The 27,453-nt window shown below is 42.8% G+C and overlaps 1 protein-coding gene across 1 annotated transcript in view; it reads right to left on the bottom strand.

Moving 5' to 3' along the window:
* Positions 1–27,453, bottom strand: part of LOC139382881 (limbic system-associated membrane protein-like) — a 147,009-nt gene that overhangs the window by 18,983 nt on the left and 100,573 nt on the right. The window contains exons 2-3 of the mRNA XM_071127127.1: positions 21,605–21,837; positions 3,743–3,868 (exon numbers count right to left, since the gene is read on the bottom strand). Of these exons, the coding sequence (XP_070983228.1) occupies positions 3,743–3,868; positions 21,605–21,837 (359 nt within the window). The remainder of the gene's footprint in view (positions 1–3,742; positions 3,869–21,604; positions 21,838–27,453) is intronic.

The raw sequence follows: 27,453 nt of genomic DNA, 5'->3' as shown, positions 1-27,453 counted from the left end.
ATGGTTAAGTGGTTTGACCAGATGTTTACTAGTGTGTAGTACATTTAACATTTTCACATTTTAGTCATTTAGCAGACACTCTTATCAAGAGCGACTTACAATTAGTGCATTCATCTTAAGATAGCTAGGTGAGACAACAACACATCGTATCAAGTACATTTTCCCTCAGCAAAGTACACCACAAGATGCAAGCCCATTTGGCACAATTGCATGTGCAAGAACACGTCTGGATGTTGGGAGGGGAAAGCCATCCTCCCTGCTTGTCCAGGTGTGTGAGTTCTCATCAGTAGAACAGAGGTTGATCCAGGCCACACCCCTGCAGCATTAAATTAGTGCCAAAAGGCATTATGTCAGGGGTGGGAAATTCAAATGCATATTTTAACATTAATTAACCGTGCTCGGCTCTTGAACTATCCAATGATGTGAGTGATCACACATTTAATGAGATCTCTTATTTGCATACTTAAACATAGACGACCCCCCCCCCCCGTCTCTTTTTCCCTCAAAAAGCCATTTACCACCGATGTCTGTGAGTGGCTTCCCATAGCCCAAAGCGTGTAATATGAGGAGCACCAAAGGGCATGTATATTTCATACTTGTCTGACTTCTATTTTGGTGGTCCGGGAAGCGTGCACTGAAAGATTCCTTGCTTGACCAAAAAATTCAACTTTTGTCGCAGCATTCTCAGTGTGCTGCCCCCCCCCCCCCCCCCCGCCTGTGACCTTTACAGATACACCTTAGAAATAAACACTGGTGGGGAGGAGACACACTGAGGCAGAGCACAGGCCCAGAACAAACAGGCGCTGTGTGTCTTGCTCTATTGATCTCATCCCCACAAACAGACAGACAGTCCAGCATTGTTCTGCTTACCAGTCAATATCAGGGACAACAACATCCCACGTCCTCAATGAATACAACTATTGGCATAAAATGCAATAGCTGACACTGCTTTCCTTCTAATCCCAATGTGTGTAAAACGTGGACATCTCTAAAATATCTGAATAGACAGTACATCATAGTGCTAGGCCTGCATTTTCCCTGTATCTGCATCTTTTCACGAGGGACAAATAGGTGAAGGGCTAGAATCTGGGAGGGAGACAACAGACTAATGTCATGGTTTCTGTCGGGAACTATGGAAAGCAAAGAGTGGCGATCCCAGACCGTGCAGGGAGAGCTGAAATAGGAAAGGACAGTGCTTTCATCCAATCATCTTTCATCCATCATTTTAAGTCATGTTACGAAACGTTGTGCTCTCTGTTATACTCTGCTAGAATAATGAAGAGGCACTCCTCTGACAAGTCAGAAAGAATAACATCAATCTTGACTCTGATGGAAAAGGGGGGGGGGGGGTCCCCTGCGTTTTTTTTCTAATTTCTCCATCTACCCTTCCATTGCATCTGCTTAGAAGCAAACATTCCAATTATAAACCAATTATCTGCTTGGTAACAAACGATCAGGCAACAATACGAGAGCTAAAAATGAGTGAGGAACCTCTGAATATCCCACCTCAGCCGACCTTGTTGAACGAAGTAGAACACTAATCAATGTAGACACCTCCAGGCTGCATTCTATTACCTATCAAATGCACACCTTTATGGTGGAATACAAATGCACACCTTTATGGTGGAATACAAATGCACACCTTTATGGTGGAATACAAATGCACACCTTTATAGTGGAATACAAATGCACACCTTTATGGTGGAATACAAATGCACACCTTTATGGTGGAATACAAATGCACACCTTTATGGTGGAATACAAATGCACACCTTTATGGTGGAATACAAATGCACACCTTTATGGTGGAATACAAATGCACACCTTTATGGTGGAATACAAATGCACACCTTTATGGTGGAATACAAATGCACACCTTTATGGTGGAATACAAATGCACACCTTTATGGTGGAATACAAATGCACACCTTTATGGTGGAATACAAATGCACACCTTTATGGTGGAATACAAATGCACATCTTTATGGTGGAATACAAATGCACACCTTATGGTGGAATACAAATGCACATCTTTATGGTGGAATACAAATGCACACCTTTATGGTGGAATACAAATGCACACCTTTATGGTGGAATACAAATGCACACCTTTATGGTGGAATACAAATGCACACCTTTATGGTGGAATACAAATGCACACCTTTATGGTGGAATACAAATGCACACCTTTATGGTGGAATACACACACCTTTATGGTGGAATACAAATGCACATCTTTATGGTGGAATACAAATGCACACCTTTATGGTGGAATACAAATGCACACCTTTATGGTGGAATACAAATGCACACCTTTATGGTGGAATACAAATGCACACCTTTATGGTGGAATACAAATGCACATCTTTATGGTGGAATACAAATGCACATCTTTATGGTGGAATACAAATGCACACCTTTATGGTGGAATACAAATGCACACCTTTATGGTGGAATACAAATGCACATCTTTATGGTGGAATACAAATGCACACCTTTATGGTGGAATACAAATGCACACCTTTATGGTGGAATACAAATGCACACCTTTATGGTGGAATACAAATGCACACCTTTATGGTGGAATACAAATGCACACCTTTATGGTGGAATACAAATGCAGTCGCATGAAAACGCACTGCTCTTCGTTATGCATTATTTAAATTGCTAGATGTTAACATTCATTGAGCATTTCTAAGCCTCGCGTTTAAAGGGGCATTCCGGGATTCAAAAAACAACACAGATTCACCCCGCCACTTGTTGTGGTAAACAGCTGAGGGATTGGGCTGGAAAAATGTAACCACTGTCAAAATCATAGCGCTATTGACGCAAGGGCAGACCATCGATGAGATCAAAATTAAAGTTTTAACCATGTTTTGAAGCTATACAATGTTTGCTTACAAATACATTGTTTACAAACAAAGTAGTAAAATAAGAATATATTTTGGGTTCTAAAAGGTTCCAACAGTTATACTAAGACATTTATAAGTTATATTGTTAAAGAATCACTGGCAATACATCATTACCCTTAAAGTCCAAAAATGGAAGCACTAATCCCGTGTTGCCCTTTTAAGAGGGACTCCCACAAAGGTTTGAGTGGCAGTTTGATAGCACAACATTAACATTTCAAAATGGAGTATTGGAAAATATACTTATTGTGATAATTGGTTGTAATGGTTCGATTTTCGAGCAATCACAACAACATCTTGGTTTAATTATCGCAATCCGTTAGAGGGCTTTCACTTGAAATACATTGCATTGGCAGATCATTCAGTTCTGTGCTTGAATGGAGGGGGAGAGTGAGAAGCTGCAGGTGTGCCTCAGTCATTTACAGGTGCTCCTCGAGCATGCACAACTCAATGAGATGACTAGCACCTTCGGAGACCAAGGCAAACCAACCGTGTTGACCACATCCACAGGGAGACAACAACATTAAGCAACGGGACGTCATTCATCGCCCTCTCTTCTGGTCTACCATCTTTCTCTCAGCAATAATAAGCATCCTCTATAACTGAAAGAAACCTAACCTAAAGAATTGACTGGAGGATTACAAATAAAATCATCCTAAAACATGGAGCAACGAGGATGAATGCCACATGTTTTGATTTTAAACACAGGAACACTCTCCCAACCTCATCCCTCCCCTGCATGTCTGAGACCACCGATATAGTGATAAGCAACAATGATGAAATGATGCCCTTTGATGAGAATGAAATGCTGCTGGGTGCTTATTGGCTCTTACCTGATGGATTGAGCAGTCGCCAGGTGATTGATGGATCTGGCCTCCCATTGGCTAGACAACTCAATGTCACGTTGCTGCCTTCGTTCGCGGTGATGTCTTCCGAAACTTTGTAAATGTTTGCCGGAACTGTAAGAGAAAGTGGCAGATGTGAATGATTCTAATGTAAGTAGAAGCATTTTCTACAGTAGGGTTTGAGTCTTCCTAAGAACTGTGTAATGGATTTTCTTTGGCAAGAATTGCAACCACAATGCAGTATTACAGTGAATGAAGTGCATGGTTGATGAATTATGCAAATACTACTTTATTATGTGAGGCAAATACGTTTGTCGCTGTGGCATAGGCTACATGTCCATTTTTCAGTATAGTTGAATGCAAAAGTATTGCCATGTTAGTTCAACAAGTGAAAAGGAAAGTTGAGAAGCAACTTCAAAGGGGAAATAGTTTCTGGAGCTCAACCCAATCCATTACCCACCAAAAGATGAAATTAACTGAAACGCTAGGTGCATGACTTTGACTGATGTTAAAAGAAAGCCAAACGGTTTTTCATCTGAATGTGATGTTTAATCGGCCTTCTACCTCTCAATTCTGATTTACTCTGTACCTAAACAAATCAAACAGAATGACGTTTTACTCAGATAAAACTGTTCTAACAAATTAAGAAAGCGAGGTGCACTCCATTTTCAGATTGGTCAGCAAAAAAAAAAAAAGAAAGTGGGCATACATACATCATTGTGAATTTCAAAACTGTGGGTGGATGGAGGCGAGGTGTTTGTGTACGCATATCTTTGCTAGAAACTATTGATCAATGACTTGTAAATGAGGAATGGGGCAAAACACATAGAGAGTCATACAGAAACAGAAATACGTATTATTTTAAAAGTTGAACAAGTAGCTCAATGCTTTAAAATGCACATATACAGCCTATGTCCATATACCATTCTCAGGTATAATAAATATGTTCTATAGCATTCTCACGTGTCACCTAAAATAAGCTGTGTTGCTGTCAAGGTGACTCAAACTTGTAGTTGCTGTGCTGTTTCATATTTGACCACAGGGAAAACGTGTTCTATATGTTGTCAGGTATGACAGAGGATGAATCAATAAGTCAGTGCTCCTCTGGATTTGTCCCCTCCCCCCCAAAAGGTCTGTTTTTATACTGATAGTGACCATGTAACTGAGCTGATGCTTTATACACTCATCGAGATTCCCTCTCCTTGGCCAGCACAGCCTGTCACTTTAATGACATCTGACAACATGGATATTTTATTGCCAAACAACATTAAATGAAGCCGTACAGAGTTATTGCGTGAGTCAAATGGCCACAGAAAGTGAAGATGTGTTTTCGATACGGGAAAGATTGAAGTGACATGGAATTCAATAGCTTTTTCGCAAAGAAGCGGGCTGGAAATATCCATGCTCTGATTGGCTGAATGAGGACCCGGGCATTAATCCACACCAGGCCAGCGGCAAAGATAAAAATTAGTTTGAGAGGAAACAGCTCCCAGACAGATAACCCTGTCGCGTTCTAAACAGAAATAGTCTAGGCGGTTCATGAGTCAAATGAATAAAGAGTCTAAACCATTTCAACATAGTGGCTATAGCTCCCAGCAAGGATTGTAATCTTAGTCATGGGTCAACCTTCAAGGAACAGTATTTGAAAGGGCAGTTCTTTGAAAAACTCTTTCCCTGACTGCTCAGGATTCTACAGCAATGTACAAGGGACTGTGTGAGGTTGATCTTGCACACGTAGCACAGAGAAATAATTTGCCGTTCTGTGGTTAGATGGTGGGAACAACTGTAGCTTTATCTACTACCAAAATATTTATTTTTATTTTCAAGTAACACGTCAATGATTTCATCTATGGGCTGAGAGAAGAAAGTAGGCCTTTTTTTCCTTAATGTTTTATTTGAGCATTTTCACACTTCAAATTATTTTCAATATTTTTTCTCTTCAAACTCGTCAACATAATCCTATCTTGACTCAGTTCATCATACCACAGCTTTAGTGATCCTAAAAAAAAGTGAAAAACGGATAGAAAATGTATTGCGCAAATACATTGACCTTCGTTTCAACTTTGAATATAAATCTTCAAAGCCTTAGAAGCATGAGAAACTACAACATAATTAGAAGAAGCTTGTTGTATCCATGTGATAATATAACCTGACATTTAGCTAAAGGCTTTTCCTGGATTCCTGACGAGCCAAACCAACCAGGGAGGTAGCAATGATCAAAGAACCCAGAATGGTTTACCTCAGAGAGGCATAAAGAAACTCAGCTGCACCTCCAGTGTCATAGATGTCCTGATCAATGTGTTTACTGTCAAGTCACAGCCTTTTAATCTAGCTATGACTCATCTTTAGCTGAATATGGTCGCAGAGAGAGGGATACACACACAGAAAATGGAACAGAATTTGTTTGGTAGCTGATTAAGATTCTCACTATCGCACTCTGCCTGGCACATGCACGCACGCACGTACAACCATTTCAAGGTACCATGCATGAAATTAGCCAGTTGAAAGAGGGAGTACGACAACAACAGGTATTCCCAGCCAAAATGTCTCATACCTGCATTGTGAAATGTCTCAAAATACACTGAACATGTAAAGTGTTGGTCCCGTGTTTCATGAGCTGAAATAAAAGCTCCCAGAAATGTTCCATACACACAAAAAGCTTATTTGTGCACAAGTGCATTTACATCCCTGTTAGTGAGCATTTCTCCTTTGCTAAAATAATCCAGCCACCTGACAGATGTGGCATATCAAGAAGCTGATTAAACAGCATACCCATTACACAGGTGCACCTTGTGCTGGGGACAATAAAAGGCCACTCTAAAATGTTCAGTTTTGTCACACAACACAATACGACAGATGTCGCAAGTTTTGAGGGAGTGTGTAATTGGCATGCTGACTGCAGGAATGTCCACCAGAGCTGTTGCCAGAGAATTGAATGTACATTTCCCGACCAATGTCATCTTAGAGAATTTGGCAGTACTTCCAATCGGCCTCACAACCGCATAGCACGTGTATGGCGTCGTGGGGCTGAGCCGTTTGCTGATATCACCATTGTGAACACAGTGCCACATGGTGCCACATGGTGCCACATGTGTGCCACATGGTGGCGGTGGAGTTATGGTATGGGCAGTCATAAGCTATGGACAACAAACACAACTGCATTTTATTGATGGCAATTTGAATGCCCAGAAATACCGTGACGAGATCCTGAGGCCCATTGTGAGGCCCATTTCTTTTTTTAAGGTATCTGTGACCATCTGTGACCATATCCGTATTCCCAGTTATGTGAAATCCATAGATTAGGGCCTAATGAATTTATTTCAAGTGACTGATTTCCTCAAATGAACTGTAACTCAGTAAAATCTTTGAAATGGTTGCATTTTGCATTTATATTTTTGTTCAGTATACATGCTATTCATGTAAAATGTTAATAACATTAAAGAATGCAGGTATATCATGCCAGGAACGGTGGCCTTCCTACAAAATGAGACACATAAAGATATATCTGTTCTGAAAGTCCCTTTCTTATACGATCAGTCGAAACAGAAGTCTTTGGGTTCGTCTGCTATCAAGTAGAGCAACACACTTTTACATACTCCATAGTCAAATCAATAAAAACAATCGTAGTGCAGTATACAATTACATCCAGCTAAAACAGAGATGTATACTGTATACTTATACTTCATTGTACACCTGTAACACCAGAGCTTTTTAAATGACTTTACTACCACACCAACTGACCTCTGTGGATCGCTCCTTCTCTTTCATCACCCACGCCACCCTGCCACTTTCAGATGTGACATTTGGACCACTGATGTCACGGGCCTAATTGTTTTCGAGGCAATTACGTTTCCGTAATTTGAATCATTAAAACATGATCACCGGGATGCGCTCGCAGCATTGACTTCTGCTTGTAGCACCAGTTGCCAATTACTTTCCTTGGTGTGCAACACGGCTGTTGTACTAGGAACTTCTCACAGGAGACAGAACAATCTCCCGAATGTTGTGACACCTCTGAAATGTAACAACATCACCTCAAACAAGCTCATGACTGGCTGATGGGTTCCTTCCCAAACCTTGACCCAAAGAGGCAATCTGTTACCACCGGAAACAGTGAGAATGACAGCCCGGCAATCTTGTCCATTCAAGGGCTTTAAAGGAGAGGCAACCATCAATTTAGTGGGCGTCTTCAGAATTGGGACCGCTAAGGTCATAGGGAAAAAAAGTATTTATGCATAAGCCTACACTCTTTTTTGACAAGCGCAAAGGACATAACACACACAAACTCTCTTGAACACCGTCATTGTGAGTCTGCTTGAGTAAGGCAGCATTGAAATGGGAAAAGACGCAATTAATCAAAATGTTAATGAGAAAATCCTCTTATTAACAGATTCTGTCATTAGAAAAATGCTGTTTACAGGGAAGTAGGTCCTTGTGATCTGACTCATCGTTAGTTTGTCTGCTTTTGTAAGCATATACTTATTGTTGCTTACTTTCAATATCCCTAAACCTATGTGACTCATTGATCCTAGTCTCTTTGAATTCTTCATGGTGTCAATGTGAGTTACCACTATGACAAATTTGTATTTCACTTAATACGAACAAACTCTGGATTTTGCCAGTTTCCTCATAATAACAAACACAGAAGCGATGCCAACATGTTTAAATCAGAGACCTCAGGGCGGGTTTTCTCTGCAGTGGCGGGCGTCTCTCAGGCTGCCACTGCAGAGCTGAAAGAGATGGCACACTTTTAACAGGATACTGCAGTGCACAGAGCCACCGAGCAGTGGGAGCCTCGACCCCTTTCATTGTGCACTTCTGGCAGGAATTCTGGAGCTGTTGCTCCACCAACATAATCGTAGCCAGCAGCACTCCATGATCTAAACTAAAGCTCTCTCTGAACTTTCAAAGGAAAGAGAAGATATCAAATAGACTAATGCTCATTGAAGACCCTTTGGAGCAAGGCTTTCTGTGGATGTGGAGAAACATTTGGAGGTAGTTCCTGCTGGCCAGATTAAGCTCTACTCGAGGGCAAATCCCGGATGAATTCAAATGTAGCTTATTTTTTCTTTAGAGATGTTCCACTGGAGGGCAGAGACTCATAAATCATACAAACAAATAATTGGTGTTTGTGTTGAAAGGAGAAAACAATAGGAAGGGTAAAGGTAGAGGCAGAATCTCTAACAAGCCGACCAAAGCCCCAGCATAGAGAAATGCATCGGCGCCCAATGAGCAGAACTTCACCTTGTGATTTTTTTTGTGTGCTTTTTATAAGTTCTTCAAGCTATACTTCTTATCTCAAGTAAACTCAAATAAATTTACTGCCAGTTCAGGGCAATATGTACTTTTACCTTGGCGATCATCCGCATCGTTCAGGATGGTGTGCCAAAAACCCTAGATTCAATTTGTATTCAACACATATCATGATTTAGTGCCTTATAAAACGGAACGAGATGATAAGAAAACAAAGAGAGGAGAAGACAACAGCTGGCTGGAGGAGAGACTCTTGGCAGTGACCTTTCCTTTTTTATATGAACTTGGGTTTAACAATCCTTCCTTCTCTCTTGAGCTCGCAGTCGTCCAGCCAATTCCTCATGGGACTTTCTATAGAGCAGAGCTTTAGTTCACCCCTTATCTGTATGGCTTAAAGTTCTTTCTGGAGAAGGACTTTGTAGAATTACAGCTATTTCCCTAGACTAGCAAACAGATACCTTTAGCATTGACCACTAGGTTATTAAGATAATTGATCCTATGGAAAATATGTCAATAACACCAGGAGGGCACCTTACAAACACAAGTACAATCCAAGTTCAACTGAGGCTGTAACCCTTTGAAAGCTGTACTTGAGAATATTGACTGAATATCGAGTGAATCTATAATTAAATAAGATAATCGTCATGTAATCTTATTGGTCAGTGTGAACATCTGTGAAATTATCGTAAATGGCCACTCTAACAGACAATCCTCCATCCAACCCCCCTCAAGTGGAAACTAGAGAAAAAGGTGTGTTCAGAAGATACTCTGTGGATTCCTATCACTGCTGATAAGACAGAAATTGAAAGACCTATCACAAACCACCGTCTAGATTCAATCAGTTCGGCGTAAACCCGCGACATCTGACACCTGCATAGCAGATCATTGTTTTTATTTAGACGATAGTCGTTCCACTGCTTGGCTGGTTCTGACGCCGAACAGATCTTACAACGCCTGGATAGGTATTTTAAGTATCAGCTAACTACATCATATGTTATAGCATTTTGTCAATTGATGACAAAGGAAAGAGCGTTAGCTGTGGATCGCGCCCGATATGTTGGAGGTGTAACTGCGTTAGAGCTGTCAAATCGGTGAGCTGATGCTCGTGTTTCCATTGTCACGAAGCCACACCCGTCCCACTCGCGTTAGAAGTTCAGAACGAGAAAGTGTAGGCTAATATAGAAATACCAACACTCAAAAAAACACACAAAAAAATAACATTAAACAAAATAATGAGGATTTCTATCTGCCCAATGTAGATTACATCACACATTCCAGTATTTGAATGTGTTAACACGGCTGCGTGGGATTTCTTACTACGCAACTCTGTGCAGCCAACGCAATGTCCACAATAGGTAGGCTATAATGCCTGGAGCCGCTTGTGGATTTGAGAGCTCTAACGCAGTGCCACCTACAACCTCATAAAAAAATAAAAAATAAACTGCAGGTCCCGGCTAGCATGTCTTGATTGAAGCAATGCTCACCTGGCCTTTTGGCTTAATTCAACGACAGCTAAAAGCACTAAGAACGTGGATTCTAGCACTCAAACCAGCAATCAGAGCAGGTGATCAATATTCCTGATTGCTCTCCGTTCTTGTACAATAATGTTGGACGAGGTAAAGTGCAGGCCGTGATGGGAGGGAAAGACTATTAACTTGTCTCTCCAGAGACGAGCCCTTTGGACCCCTTTACTTTACAGCCACTTGGATTAAACAAGCAACGGGATCAAGGTCTTTTTTATTCAATTTAGAGTCTGATTGATAGACTGTCTTGTCACCATAATGGTAATGGCTTAGAAGGCTTGGGATCAATGCAGTGAGGGGAAACCTCCGTTTTCACACCCATTCTATTGGTGCCACTTTGAAAGTCATCTTTTCCCCTCCCTTCCTCTGTCGTAGGCTTCGTTCAATTGAATATCCCATGCCTATCAAACTGTTTTGCTTTTTTGTGTTTGGTTTGTGCTTACGTGTTGAGCAAGGTAAGGGACCGCTGTTGCGTTACGATGTAAGCATTTAAAAAAAAAATAATGCGAACTAACATGCACTGCAAAATTTACGCAACAGCAAAAACATACCTTTTTTTTACCCAGTGGGCAAATAAAATAGCTAAACTAATGTTTTCCAATTCTCAGAATAAGACATGAGAAAGCCAGGGCAGCAATCTGTAAAGAAAGGCTGCAAAAACACTGCTTAAGCAGCATTAATTGGACCTCCAGTCAATGCAGTTCTTGGTTAGTATGCGGTTCTCTTCTATTTCCATTTCAACTTGATGTAGCAAGAATCAAGTTGAACCAGAATCAACCAGACCCAATGGTACTGACTGAGTGACTGATGTTTCTATCCAGACTATTAGCCTGGACTGAGCTTCATATACTCTGACTGTTAGTACTGAACAGCTGTGGTAGTGGGGAGACCAGGGAAATATCTGAAAACCTCCCAGTGTCAAATCTATCTGAACTAACTAAGTCACATCCAAGCTGTTTTGGTTGACTGCCTTAACTGTTGGACTAGCCTACTCCTCTCTGTAATGCCATAGGCAAACATACTTACCAAGTGGTGCATTTCAGAGGGGGGGAGTGAGAGAGAGGGAGGGGGAGAGAGTGGGAGGGGGAGAGAGAGGGAGGGGCAGAGAGGGAGTGGGATGGAGAGAGTGGGAGGGGAGAGTGGGAGAGAGGGAGGAGAGGGGGTTGGAGGGAGCGGGAGAGAGGGAAGGGGGAGGGAGGGGGAAAGACGAGGGAGGGGGAGGGGGAGAGTGGGAGAGAGGGAGAGAGTGGGAGAGAGGGAGGAAGAAAGTGGGGGGGGGGGAGAAAGAGGGAGGAAGAAAGTGGGGGGGGAGAAAGAGGGAGGGAGGGGGGGGAGAAAGAGGGAGGGAGGGGGGAGAAAGAGGGAGGGAGGGGGGAGAAAGAGGGAGGGGGGAGAAAGAGGGAGAGGGAGGGGGGGGGAGAGGGAGAGGGGGGGAGGGAGGGAGGTGGGGAGAAGGGAGGGAGAGGGGGGGAGGGAGGGAGGGAGGGGGAGGGAGGGAGAGGGAGGGAGGGGGAGGGAGAGGGAGGGAGGGAGGGAGGGGGAGAGAGGGAGGGTGGGAGGGAGGGGGAGGGAGAGGGAGGGAGGGAGAGGGAGGGAGGGGGGAGAGGGAGGGAGAGAGGGGGGAGGGAGGGAGGGGGAGAGAGGGAGGGGGGAGAGGGGGAGGGAGGGAGGGAGGGGGAGGGAGGGAGGGAGGGGAGGGAGGGTGAGGGAGGGGGGGTGAGGGAGGGAGGGAGGGAGGGAGGGAGGGAGGGAGGGAGGGAGGGAGGGAGGGAGGGAGGGAGGGAGGGAGGGAGGGAGGGAGGGAGTGAGGGAGGGAGGGAGGGAGGGGGAGAGAGGGAGGGAGGGAGACTCATAATCATTATAGAATTCCAAAAGGAACAACATATTATCTTGAGTGTTTACAATATTGGCAGAACAACAACTCCTGGAAAACCTTTAACATGCTCTCTGATATTCAGTTGCATCTGGTTTGCCCTCAGGAAAGCCCCAATTCATTGGGGCATGGTTTCTACAAGGTGTTAAAAGCGTTCCACAGGGATGCTGGCCCATGTTGACTCCAATGCTTCCCACAGTTGGGTGAAGTTGGCTTGATGTCCTTTGGGTGATGGACCATTCTTGATACACACTCGACACTGCTGAGCGTGAAAAACCCAGTAGCATTGCAGTTCTTGACTCAAACCGGTGCCACTTGCACCTACTACCATACCCTCTAAATTGGCACACATACACAATCCATGTGTCTAGGCTTAAAAACTCTTCTTTAACCTGTCTCCTCCCCTTCATCTACATTGATTGAAGTGGATCTAACAGGTGACATCAATAAGGGATCACAGCTTTCACCTGGATTCACCTGACCAGTCTGTGTCATGGAAAGAGCATGTTCCTAATGTTTTGTACACTCAGTGTATATTCCAGAAGGAGTTTGCACTCAACATATTGTGTCAGTGTGTCAGACTCAGTGTTCAGAGCAGCCAAAGAACTGTACTGTTGTCTACAGGTTATAATAGGGAATGTACAGTGAACACACATCTTGAGGACTTTAATGTGGAAATGTTATATCAGCTTTTTGGCCAAACAAAACTGCCCTCTAGACAGCTGGAGAACGGAGAACTATTTGAGTTTGTGCTTTCAACTAACACATTTATTTAAAAAATATGCAGAGATGTGCCTAGCATGCCAATGAAACACTAACACATAACAGGTGCCATTGCTGAGTCTAAGCTCTCTAGCCTACTATGTTTGGATATGCTTTGGATGCTAGTCACAAGACTGTTTTCCGGTAATATTCTACAGATGTAGGATCTTAATTTGAGTCAGTTTGCTACAGCAGAAAAATAACCCTGCAGCAACAGGAAATGTGAATAATTATGTGGATTATAATGAATGGATTTTGTTAGGGGTTGATACATTTTCCATTAGGGCAAAGTGGAAATGACTAACTTTAAAACTCAAACAAGAGTACAAGTTTGCATTTCCTGATGCGCAGGAACATTCTCAGTAACAAAAGAGGGATCAAATTAAGATCCTACATCTATAGGTAATACTGTACTTCTGACCTTCAGCATTAATGCAATAAACATGGTAAAACTAAAATCCTTCAGAACTGATCATTAGTATTCGTCACTTAACCCCATTTTGTGCATGTGATTATGACTGCAAAAGTGAATGTTAATTAAGTTCAAAACAATGTGATCCTTTCAACATTTTGTGCTGTCAACAAAACAGGTATTTTGGAGTGACAATTATGCCTGGCACTATGAGGCAATGGATGTTAAAGGTCCAATGCAGCCATTTTTATCTCAATATCAAATCCACTTTTTCTCCCCAATTTCATGATTATGATCTTGTCTCATCGCTGCAACTCGGGAGAGGCGAAAGTCGAGTCATGCGTCCTCCGAAACATGACCTGCCAAACCACTCTTCTGAACCCAGAAGCACTGCGATGCAGTACCTTAAGACCGCCGTGCCACTCGGGAGACCTACTGTGATTGTTTTCAATTAAAAATGGTCAAAATGAAACAAAAATAGCTTCTTAGCAATGAGCAATTTCTCAAGCAAGGATTTAGCTAGGACTGTCTGTGAGTGGTCTGAGTGGAGAGGGGAATAATCCTTATTTTGTTCATTTCAAATAAAGTTACTCGTCTGTAGTGATAATAATATTAGTAATATGTTACATTTGTAAAGCGCTTTTCATCACACAAAAATGATCTCAAAGTGTATGTGATGGGCTGAAGGGAGGTGTATATCTGAATGAGCAGAAACAATGGTCAGTATCGGTCAACTAATCCAATAATAGCACAGATCCCTTCAACAAAATGCTACTATTGGGTTGTAGGAGTGAATGATTGACAGGACAAGCTATTCACAGTTTGGGGGCCTAAGTCTTTTCAGTCCTGAGATTGGACCATTGGCCAGCTCTTTCACAGTTGGCAATAAGAGTGGGAGCAAGGCCCTAACAGTGTGAACGACCTGTCTTGAGTGCCCAAAACGAGCATACTGCTGACCTGAGGACTGTTGTAGGGCCGAGACAGCCTGACATATGTGACAGGACTCTATTAAAGCATAGCTGGGGAGAGGATATTTTCAGACCAGTTGCCAGGTGAGACAGAGAGCATGTGGCCAGGTCAGCACTCCATTTTCTATACATAACATGTAAAGATGTTGGCCATCTATATTACAGAGTCTTGAAAAGTGGAAAAAGGAGAGGCTCTCCAGGAATGATGGGACGAACCTCCTCTGAAACATGGCAGCCTTACACCTGAAGGCCTATTGATGAGTCTGAAGTCACGTGTGTCCGTGGGATGGTCCCTATTTAAATGCATAAGGCGCCTCTTCTGCGGAGCAGGAGATGCCTTTTTCCCCCCATGGTTTCAGCCAAGTCAGCCAAGGAGAAAAACGGAATACTAAATTGTTTCCTTCATTAAAACATCAAGGAGTCCGTTTCGTTAGGGGGTTCAAAGGTGACAGACAATATGTGCAGTTGTGGCATTCTGTTCCTCACATACAATCGCTAAAATAATGGGCATGGAGAAGACAGACATTCTTTTCTAGGGGGGTGGATTGGCGGCCGGGAACAGCCACCGATCCACTTGGCAGCTGTACCATTAAAGCCACCCCCAGAAAGACTAGTAACACAATGTGCCTGACAATGGCCCTGGCAATAAGGAGCTTTTGCAGCAAGGAAAGGTGGGTGGGGGAGATGGCTTCCTGAAGAACCACTGAAAGGTTTCAATTGTCCCATGATAATTGGTGAAGGTCAGTTCCTCCTCCTTATGCAGACTTTAAAGTTGAATGTCTTAACCCCCCCCCCCCTCTCCGCTGCTCTTTAGAGTGACACACTGCCGTAGTAAGCGTCTCGGTTCACACCATTAAATACCACACCATTGTGATACGGGGCTAAATGTGGGCAAAGCCATTGTGGATCACCACCGTATTGATCGGAGATAAAGGATCCTTTATGGATCCTTTATGATGATGATTGAGATGAAACAACACTTATCTATCATTATCAGCATGGAATTGGGGTTATCGCGAGGGCAGTTTTTATGACCAAATCAATTTGATGTCAACCAATTCCTTTCATTAACTGCCACTTTGATTGACTCAAAATGTGGCATGTGGACTTTGTCTTAATCCTTAGCCAAATAACGACAATCTCATGCATTGAAAGACAGCCGAGGCAACCCAGCAGGAGGTTGCTAATGGTTATTCATATGGTGATGGTAAAGAAAACACAAATGAGTGTTTTGACCAATTTTGTAAACAAGTAGGGAAGGGATCATCAACTAGATTCAGCTGCGGGACAATTTATTCTTGAGCGGATGGTCGGTCGGGGTGCCGGAACTTATAAAACAAATATTTTTACATAGTAAATTGACCGCAAGAAGCCTAAACAGATATAATATTTGACTAAAACTGAATCATTTCAAACCCTGATTACATTTGGGGACACTTCCCTGCATTGGGTGCAGTCTTTCGGATGGGATGTTAAAATGGGTGTCCTGACTCTCTGTGGTCATTGAAAATCCCATGGTACTTATTGTAAGAGTAGGGGTGTTCACCCCAGTCATGAATACATTTCCAACCTGGCCACAATCCATCATGGCCACTTAATCATCCCTCTCATTCCTAATTGGCATGTATAGTGCATTCAGAAAGTATTCAGACCCCTTCCCTTTCGCCACATTTTGTTATGTTACTTTATGTTAATGTTTTTTTTCCTTCATCAATCTGCACACAATACCCCATAATGACAAAGCAAAAACAGATTTTTAGAACTTTATGCAAGTGTATAAAAAATAAAAACAGAAATATCTTATCTACAAGTTTTCAGACCCTTTGCTACGAAACTCGAAAATGAGCTCAGGTGCATCCTGTTTCCATTGATCATCCTTGAGATGTTTCTACAACTTGATTGGAGTCCACCTGTGGTAAATTCAATTGATTGGGCATGATTTGGAAAGGCACACACCTATCTATATAAGGTCCTTCAGTTGACAGTGCGTCAGAGCAAAAAAACTAAACAAGACATGAGGTTGAATGAATTGTCTGGAGACCCCCGAGACAGGATTGTGTCGAGGCACAGATCTGGGGAAGGGTACCAAAAATGTCTGCAGCATTGAAGGTCCCCAAGAACACAGTGGCCTCCATCATTTTAAATGGAAGAAGTTTGGAACCAACAAGACTCTTCTTAGAGCTGGCTGCCCAACAAAATTGAGCAATAAGGGGAGAAGGGCCTTGGTCAGGGAGGTGACCAAGAACCCGATGGTCACTCTGACAGAACTGCAGAGTTTCTCTGTGGAGACAGGATAACCTTCCACAATGACAACCATCTCTGCAGCACTCCACCAATCAGGACTTTCTGGTAGAGTGACCATATAGAAGCCACTCCTCAGTAAAATGCACATGACAGCCCACTTGGAGTTTGCCAAAAGTCACCTAAAGGACTCTCAGACCATGACAAACCAGATTATCTGGTCTGCTGAAACCAAGATTGAACTCCTTGGCCTGAATGCCAAGTGTCACTTCTGGAGGAAACCTGGCACCATCGCTACGGTGAAGCATGGTGGTGGCACCATCATGCTGTGGGGATGTTTTTCAGCGGCAGGGACTGGGAGACTAGTCAGGATCAAGGGAAAGATGAACGTAGCAAAGTACAGAGATATCCTTGATGAAAACCTGCTCCAAAGCGCTCAGGACCTCAGACTGGGGCGAAGGTTCACCTTCCAACAGGACAACGACCCTAAGCACACAGCCAAGACAACGCAGGAGTGGCCTCGGGACAAGTATCAATGTCCTGGAGTGTCCCAGCCAGAGCCCGGACTTGAACCCGATCGAACATCTCTGGAGAGACCTGAAAATAGCTGTGCAGCGACGCTCCCCACCCAACCTGACAGAACTTGGGAGGATCTGCAGAGAAGAATGAGATAAACTCCCCAAATACAGGTGTGCCAAGCTTGTAGCATCATACCCAAGAAGACTTGAGGCTGTAATCGCTGCCAAAGGTGCTTCAACAAGGTACTGAGTAAAGGGTCTGCATTTTGTTATAAAATTGCAAAAAAATCTAAAAAACAGTTTTTGCTTTGTCATTATCGGGTATCATGTGTAGATTGATGAGGAAAAAATACAATTGAATCCATTTTAGAATAAGGCTGTAACGTAACAAAATGTGGAAAAGTCAAGGCGTCTGAATACTTTCCGAATGCACTGCATCACTCCTCACCTGATATGTGTTGAGCGTTCTGGCACAAAAAAAGGTCCCCGTGCATCACTGAGGTCGGTGGTACACATTGATGGTGGATGAGGTGAGTTTCCCCCTACTATGTAAAATGCTTTGAATACCTAATTTGGTAGAAAAGCGCTATATAAATCCAGTCAATTATTATTTATTATTATTATTTGTATACGATCACATATGTCTCTCTATTATGCGTGGTAATAATTGTTTTCCAAAATTAAAATCACTTGGAGTGAATTTCCTGGTGTTAAAACAGTCTTTTTGGTCCAACAATGAAAGTGTAAAAAAAAAAATATATATATATATATATATATATATATATATATAAAAAAAGTAAAGTGTTAAACAAATCAATAATATATTTTATATTTGAGATTCTTCAATCCTTTGTCTTAATGACAGCTTTGCACAATCTTTCTCTCAACCAGCTTCATGAGGTTGAGACTACCTGGAGGTAGTCACCTGTATTTATTTCCTTCTTAATGCATTTGAGCCAATAAGTTTTCAGTGTTCAGTGTGACAAGGTAGGGGGGGGGGGGGGGGTGTATACAGAAAATAGCCAAGTCCATATTATGGCAAAAAAAGCTATCCCATCTGGGACTATATTGTTTTTCAACAGGACAATGACCCAACACACCTCCAGGCTGTGTAAGGGCTATTTGACCAAGGAGAGTGATGGAGTGCTGCATCAGATGACTTGGCCTCCACAGTTACCTGACCTCAACCCAACTGAGATGGTTTAGGATGAGTTAGACCGCAGAGTGAACGAAAAGCAGACAACAAGTGCTCAGGTGAAGCTGGTTAAGAGAATGCCATGAGTGTGCAAAGCTGTCATCAAGGAAAAGAGTGGCTACTTTGAAGAATCTCAGATATAACACCTTTGAATGAGTGGGTGTGTCCAAACTTTTGACTGGTACTATATACATATATTTAACATATTTTTTGCATCTGAAAACCTGGCTTGCGGGCCATCAGCGTTTATAGCAGTATCTATTCACTGCATGGTGGATCTGTGTGCTTGTCTGCTAAGAACCCTGTGTTGCTGCTTAGCGCTCTAATTTAAAGGATTTAGATTTTTGAATAAAGATTGAATAATGCTGACGTTAATTTCAAAAGCGACCAAATCAATCCTGATAAAAATCTGCTGAGAAAGCGGTGCCATTGGCCGCACAAAAAAACAGCTTACTGTTGCAATAGGAGACATCATGGAATCCATTTTATTGACAGATTTCAATGGTCTCAAAACATTCGTCACACGACCAGCATACACACATTGCTCTTGACACACTGTCACTCTCTCATATACCAAGCAAACACTAATGTCAACCAATGGTGTCGGAGTATCATAGTCACACAGACTTTCAACAGCTCGACATCAACTGCTAGCTCGGGTTTCATTAAAATCAAAAGCGAACGGGCTGGCAAAATCGCCATATTGTGATTTGCGTCATGTGCAATGACCCTGTCTTTGAGCACCAATGCCTTTAAGCACGCTGCAAGTTCATGGCTTTATTATTCACAGCAAATTTACTCATTTGTTTTCCAATTACACTGGTGTCCCTGCTAGCAGAAAGTGTGTCAGCTTCGGTTACATGAGCATGGTCTCCGCCAGCTAACTAGCAGGAAGAGGCATTGGCTGCTTGCTGCTGGAAACACTTTCATAAAAGAAGGAAGGGTGACTAGCCATTTAACTTGTTTTACTCTGCTTTTGGAGTGTCCTTATGTGTCGTTGAAAGGGACACCACACACAGCGTTTCACTTCGTCTGGCAGACATTTCCGCCCTAAACTATGTGCAAAAAATTCTCTATTCAGCAGTAAATGTGTGTTGGATAATTGAATAGTGTGATGACGATGTGACTTTCTCCTATAGCCAGCCAGAATTCTACTATTACTAACACGGTGGGATGTGATATGCTTTCAATATGACGCCATAGTTTCAGCAAATGAAGGAAATTAATACAATGCTTCCCACAGGAAAAAGTAAGCTGGTCCCTGATCCGTTTGAGCTGTCTTGCCAACTCATCTGGTCATTTTGTCACATTGTTATAACAATGACTATAGGAGTTGGCAAGACAGCACAAACAGACCTGAGACCAGGCTAATGTTATCTCATATCCACATAACAGTTGAAGATTAGGACTGAGGACTACTGGAGAGAAAAAGTAATGAATGGTGAAAAACAATGTAGAATCAATTTTTAGCTCTAAATGTCAGTCATGAAATATGTGCAGGTAAATGGAAACACAGGAAGACTATGAGAAAAACCAATGATAAAGCAGTGTCTAATTGAACCCAATGGGATTCTGATAACAGGGAACAATTTGCGGGAACAGATCCACTTAGAACATGGCACAAGCATCAATTCATGTATTGACCTTTCAGTGCTATTAATAGATCAGCTCTTCATCGCTACGTGAACAGACAGCGTTCTCCTGTAGCTTTTGTGTGGTAAAATGCTATCTTAGGTTATCATCCATCTTCCACCCCTAATCATATCACCATTTGTCTGAGATTCATTTGCAATAGGTGGGTGGTGCTGCCATTAATGGTGCTGTTAGACAGAATATAGACACAATTATTGCACAAACTATTATTGCACAAACAAATTAACATTAATGGGTTAACTTGAATTTCAGGTTTGATATGCAGCACAAGTGCACCAAGACAAAGGTAAAGAACTACTGGAAATTGCTTCAGGTGAAACGGCAAGAAACAAGACCTCACAGCGAGGGCCTCAGATCTACATTCTGCTGAGCAGACAGACATCTCCTTGTCTTTCATACTATGTGGACAGTTGATAAGGAGTTCTTGACAGCTAAAGAGAACTCCCTGTCATCTGTCCAAGTAATATGGAAGACAAGGAGATTACAGAGACCCATAGGTGGGCTGCTGGTTGATGGAAGAAGATGGTGGACTGTTAGTCTTGAGACAGGCAGCTAGCTACGTACAGTACATGGAGTTAGATTCTAGCTAGAAATATACTTAGTCATGTTACCATACTAGAACTTATTTATTACATGTATAAGGAATGTATATGTTAGGGGTCAATGAAGGGTCAAGAGGAACTAGGTGTGCGGAAAGTTACTGAGAGAGAAAAGGGGAAGTGCAGAAAGTGAATATTCTGTTCAAATATGTTATTGTTGAATATGAATGTTCCTAAGGAGGGAGGCAAAGGGCAACAGTCTAGTGTTAGTTGTTGATAAGGCAGGCCAGTTGCTGAGGAACCAGGACCATAAGGGATGTGGAACTCAACTCGAGATAAGGTCAACAGATGAAGAGAGAAGACACTGCTGGGAGGTGGACCCCGAAGACCATCTGATTATAGTCCTATCTCTCACACACACACACACACACACACACACACACACACACACACACACACACACACACACACACACACACACACACACACACACACACACACACACACACACACACACACACACACACACACACACACACACACACACACACGGTCCTAGACTTAGGCAGGGCCATAACAATACCAGGAAGAGGAACCTACTGTGTTTCTGCCTAACTAATGAGGATTGTGTATCTTAGACATGCAAGGAGTTGACTCCGCCCAGTAGGAGTGTATAAAGATATGTGCTTGTATAAACATGTCTTTGTCTTTGCTGCTGTATGACCAAGTGGTGAAAAAACTGGGTTTGAGCTGTTTCTAGTCGTCCATTTGAGTTTTTACTCTGTTCGTTCAGAACCTAATAATGGCCAAGTTACTGAAAACTTTTACTGTAAAACGGGCGTTATAAATACACTTTTTGGATTGATTGATGGATTTATTGGTTGATTGATTGGTTAATTGTGCTAGTGCCTACCTTGGACAATGAGATGTACATTAGAGGTCTTGGACTGCTGTTTGGTCTGGATGGAGCATGTATAGGAGCCCTCGTCGTACACATCCACTTTCTGGATGCGAAGGCTGTACTCCAGCTGGCCCTTGTTCACTAGGTCCACACGTGGGTCCAGCGACCACTTGTCCTCCCCAGCGAAGATGATGTTGGATCGGTTGAGCCAGGCAACTTTGGACACCTTATCATCCACGTAACACCTGGAAGGACAAAAAAGAGAGGACATTTACCAAGTTACGAATCAGGTTGATTTGAAAACAAGTATGCACCAGAACCGCGTGAAATTAATATTAAAATCTATGTACAATACCAGTCAAAGGTTTGGACACACCCACTCATTCAAGGGTTTTTCTTTATTTTTACTATTTTCTACATTGTATAATAATAGTGAAGACATCAAAAATATGAAATAACACATATGGAATCATGTAGTAACCAAAAATTGTTAAACAAATCAAAATATATTTGATATTTGAGATTCCTCAAATTAGCAACCCTTTGCCTTGATGGCAGCTTTGCACACTCTTGGCATTCTCTCAACCAGCTTCATGACGTAGTCACCTGGAATTTAAATTAACAGATTGAATACCAAGTCCATATTATGGCAAGAACAGCTCAAATAAGCAAAGAGAAAAGACAGTCTATCATTACTTTAAGACATGAAGGTCAGTCAATCCGGAAAATGTCAAGAACTTTGAAGGGCAGTCGAAAAACCATCAAGTGCTTTGATGAATCTGGCTCTCATGAGGAATGCCACAGGAAATGAAGACCCAGAGTTACCTCTGCTGCAGAGGATAAGAGTTACCAGCCTCAGAAATTGCAGCCCAAATAAATGCTTCAGAGTTCAAGTAACAGACACATCTCAACATCAACTGTTCAGAGGAGAATCAGGCCTCCATGGTCAAATTTCTACAAAGAAACCACTACTAAAGGACACCAATAAGAAGACGAGACTTGCTTGGGCCAAGAAACACAGGCAATGTACATTAGACCGGTGGAAATCTGTCCGCTGTGTCTTTGTGAGACGCAGAATAGGTGAACTGATGATTTCCGCATGTGTGGTTCCCACTGTGAAGCACGGAGGAGGTGGTGTGATGGTGTGGGGGTGCTTTGCTGGTGACACTGTCTGTGATTTATTTAGAATTCAAGGCACACTTAACCAGCATGGCTTCCACAGAATTCTGAAGCGATACTCCATCCCATCTGGTTTGGGCTTAGTGGGACTATCATTTGTTTTTCAACAAGACAACGACACCTCCAGGCTGTGTAAGGGCTATTTGACCAAGAAGGAGAGTGATGCAGTGCTAAATCAGATGACCTGTCCTCCACAATCACCCAACCTCAACCCAATTGAGATGGTTTGGGATGAGTTGGACTGCAGAGTGAAGAAAAAGGCAGCCAACAAGTGCTCAGCATATGTGGGAACTCTTATAAGACTGTTGGAAAAGCATTCCAGGTGAAGCTGGTTGAGAGAATGCCAAGAGTGTGCAAAGCTGTCTTCAAGGCAAAGGATGACTACTTTGAAGAATCTCAAATATATTTTGATTGGTTTGACACTTTTTAGTTACTACATGATTCCATGTGCTATTTCATAGTTCTTATGCCTTCATTATTATTCTTCAATGTAGAAAATAGTAAAAATAAAGAAAAACCCTTGAATGAGTAGGTGTGTCCAAACTTTTGACTGGTACTGTAGGTCTATTGGATATAGGGAATGATCCCTATACGTAGTGACCAAAGATAAACAAAGGTTAATTATTGTAATGAAAATGACTCCTCCTAATCCGAGGCATCTCTGAGGGATAGCTGCACTTAAAAATATACTTCAGGATTTTGGCAATGAGGCCCTTGATCTACTTCTCCAGAGTCAGATGAACTATTGGATACCATTTATATGTCTCTGTATCCAGTATGAAGGAAGTTTGAGATAGTTTTGTGAGGCAATGCTAACTAGATTTACCGCAATGCTAGTTAGCAATTGCGCAAGTGCTAGTTAGCAACTTCCTTCAAAGTGCACGCAGAGACATAAAAATGGTATCCACGAGTTCATCTAACTCTCAGGAAGTAGATTTGTCAAAATCCCTGAGGATCCGTTTAAGCTCTTTTCGATCTCTCCAGTTCTCCCCGCTTTGCTCTTTCTTCTGATAAATATATAATATATAGCAAATGTTTTTATCCAGAGCGACTTACAGTCATGCGTGCATACATTTTACGTACGGGTGGTCCCCAGGAATCGAATCCACTATCCTGCCGTTGCAAGCACCACGCTCTACCAACGGAGCTATACAGAGGACCACAAACATATCTAGGTGAACAGTATTGGTTTTCCTCCTGTTTAAAAAGAACATCAGTATCCTCTTGTTTAGCTCGGCTTGTTGCATGCTGTCAGAGCCTTACGCCGTGTATAAGACTGTGTGTGTTAGAGCGCCTGCTTACTGAATAAATGTAAGGGGACGTCTGAATCAATGAGAATGGATATAATATAACCTGGCAGACATATGCCGAAAATGCAAATTGAAAACTCAGCCACTCGACACAGTATATCGAGTATATCCAAAACAGAAAGTGAATTAGTCGGGGAGCAGAAGTTGTTTCACAATGACTCTAAGGGGTTCTCACATGCAGTAGTGTCACTACTGTGGCCTTCCCTATCGAAGGAGAGGTGGCTTATCAGAAATCTAGGAGGGTTACGACCTTAATAACTGGGCCCGTATTTGTAAAGCGTCTCAGAGTAAGAATGCTGATCTAGGATCAGAGTTGCCCAATCATGAATACGATTATATGGACAGAGGAAACCTGATCCTAGATGAACACTGCTACTCTGAGACGCTAGATACATACGGGCCCAGGTTCTCTCTTACTTATCCACAGATGTCTACAACCCATTCGGGAAGCAGAGTGGTGCAGCGGAAGCGAGCTGGTCCCATAACCCAGAGGTCGATGGATCGAAACCATCCTCTGCTAAAAGAGTTTTGGGGCTCCGAGTGGTGCTGCGGTGTAAGGCGCTGCATCTCAGTGCTTGAGGCGACACCCTGATTCGAATCCAGGCTGTATCACAACCGACTGTGATTGGGAGTCCCATAGGGTGGCGCACAATTGGCCCAGTGTTGTCCGGGTTTGGCCGGTGTAGGCCGTCATTGTAAAAAAATAATTTGTTCTTAACTGACATAGTGAAATAAAAATTTAAATAAAAAAAAACTCCACCGGCAAACCCTAATAGTACCCAATGGCCATGACATCTGAGCTACTGTACATGTCTCTTAATTAAAGCTTTTTCCAACGCCTTTATCAGCCAATAGGAACCCTTTCTAACCCTCCGCCCTCCAATCAGAAACACCCTGGACTCCCCGTCAGGTGAGCAGGACTACAGTGGGAGCACATCAGTTTCCTCATCGCGCTTCATAAACCCTTCACAAACCCAAGCTCCCTGGCCACCGCATGCAGGGAGCCAGCCAAACCTTTTTCCTGTTCAAACTAACAAGCGGCTGCCTTAGAAGGCAAGCGGCTCCTGCCTTCCTCTCTCCCCGTCTCTAAGCAACCTCTGCTTTGGCAAGCAGCAGGCAGGTGGTGAGGCAGGCAGGATGACAGGGGTCTGTTGTGTTTGACGGATGCCTGTGCTGCTGAGCTGGGCCGCGGCCATGCTGCAGGGTTCACCGTAGGGGAAGCCCACAGCTCACAATACAGGCAGCAGAGGCATAGTGGGAGACTAATGAGAGGGGAGACGTGCCAGGCTCTGGCAGACAGCTACTCACCCTGTACTCCCTTCATACTCCCCCCCAAGCAGAATGGACTGGACTGAACCATGCTGAGGTGGTGTGAGGGGGTGGTGGGAGGCACAGCTGCTCTACAGGCAGGGCGCAAAAAAACTGAAAACAACCAGCTCACTTACATAATCACAGATGCGCTCTCTCAAGCGATCGATCAACTTGGCCAAACCCCCTGTAACACTGTTTTGATTAAAAGGATGGAGAATTATGTTGGCTGATCATGGGCTAACTCCCCTTCTCCTTCGGTTTGTGACGGGGGGGCTGTTCCTTTTACACGTCGTTCTGTTTGCATGTAGCACACAGCGGGGAAAAAAGCAGCAGGCAAATCAAAGCCAGGTCATATCTTTTCCCCTTACAGCATTTCTTCGCCCCAGATACGTTCTCAGTAGCAGGTTAAGAGTATTTCCGGGAAGGTGGCAGTAATCTCCAAGGACGTGGCTTAGAGGGAACAGTGCATTCGTTTAGAAACTAGGAGGTATAGAAAAGCCCTTGGTAGGTAGAGTACAGAGCAGACGGCCCTCATCGGATGCCAGATAAAAATGTCCTGTCTTTAGAGGACTAATGATTTCACACGTTCATAAACAACCAGATGATTAACTAGCCATGTGTGTGTATAGTGTACATAATAATCAACCTACTAATTCATTTCACATGTCTGCCATTTAGAAAATGCGGGTAATTCTACAGACCCAAGGAACTCCGGACATACTGTTGAACTGACGCAAAAGACGAAATTAAGCCAAGTGGGTTCAAACACAAGTCATGATTATTCTCGTACAATTGTGTTGACACAGTTTGTCGTGAGGGTCACATTAATTGGTTTGATTCAAAAGGAAAGTGTGATGTTTTTGAGGGTTTTTTATGAAATCCACAGAGTGCCAATGAAGCATTTAAAAGGGAAATGATGAGGGTGAGAAAAAGTATTATTTTATTCATAGACTTAAAAGGAATTGATATCATTACGAAAAAAATACCAATGCCCCTTGGATCTGAATCTAGCCCATAGGGTGAAACCTGCAGGAAATCAATTCATTCTAGATGCTACAAATACAACAAATATAACTAACTGTACAAGTAAACAAACCCACAGTGACAACAGAACACATGTTGTACAATGAAGAAAATGGAGAAATGGGGAGAGAAGAAACCAAAAAAAGGCTGCTGGTTATCTGAGGATGCTCCTTTCACTTTTTGGTACCTCCTTTGAATTCCTTTTTCCCAGAACACTTAGTAATTTCTCCTGAACATGATTCACTCAGAACAGCTTGCAGAGGAAGAAGCTGTGTGCGTGTGACATATACAGTATGCATCTGGAAAGATTGAGACTCTCTCCTTTGTCTTTGGGCAGGTTTCCACTACAAAGCCTCTAAATAGCCACAAAACAGTGCAATCATTTCCCATCATGCACTGTTCTTGCTCTCCTGGTTCACATACATCACTGTCTGAATATTCAGTCAATTAGGAGATTAATAATGTGAGATGAATCCTTACAGTACAGTGACTGTTGTTTTATCTGTCTTGCTAAACTAGTTGTGGAGGTGAGAAAAGATTGCTTGAACATAACAACTGTGGGATAGATGATACCTTTGAGAATCCTAGTCAGGGGGATGTATGGAAATGGCATCCTGCTTCGATTAAACCTCCTGAGATGCTCTCTCTGCACATTGTGCCTTCATAACAGAGGATAAACCTGAGATAAGCAACCTCTTCCCTCACAGTAAATAATATACATTAGAAAATAATTGGCTGTAAAACACCCTCTGTGTGATCCATAGGGAAAACACTATTGAGGACATGTTAATACTGTACTGAGGGGAGGATAATGTAAAGCAAAGAAGGAGGTATAGCTTCTAGACAGCAGGGTTACAGGAGTACGCTCCTGTGAATGATTTGTATTCACTCTACATATCACTAGCTGTAATGCCGTGGCTCTATTAGCACAGACCTCTCGGTGGACCATATGAGGCCTTTGCAATATAGCGCCCTCTCTGCTGCTTGTGGCCTTGAGGGAGTGCTAAAGGTTAGATTGCCCTGGCACAGAGGCCTCTA

This window comes from Oncorhynchus clarkii, chromosome 24 (assembly GCF_045791955.1).
Source record: "Oncorhynchus clarkii lewisi isolate Uvic-CL-2024 chromosome 24, UVic_Ocla_1.0, whole genome shotgun sequence".
Lineage (NCBI taxonomy): Eukaryota > Metazoa > Chordata > Actinopteri > Salmoniformes > Salmonidae > Oncorhynchus > Oncorhynchus clarkii.
The sequence above is the reverse complement of the archived record's forward strand: the minus strand, read 5'-3'. Positions and strand labels throughout refer to the sequence as shown.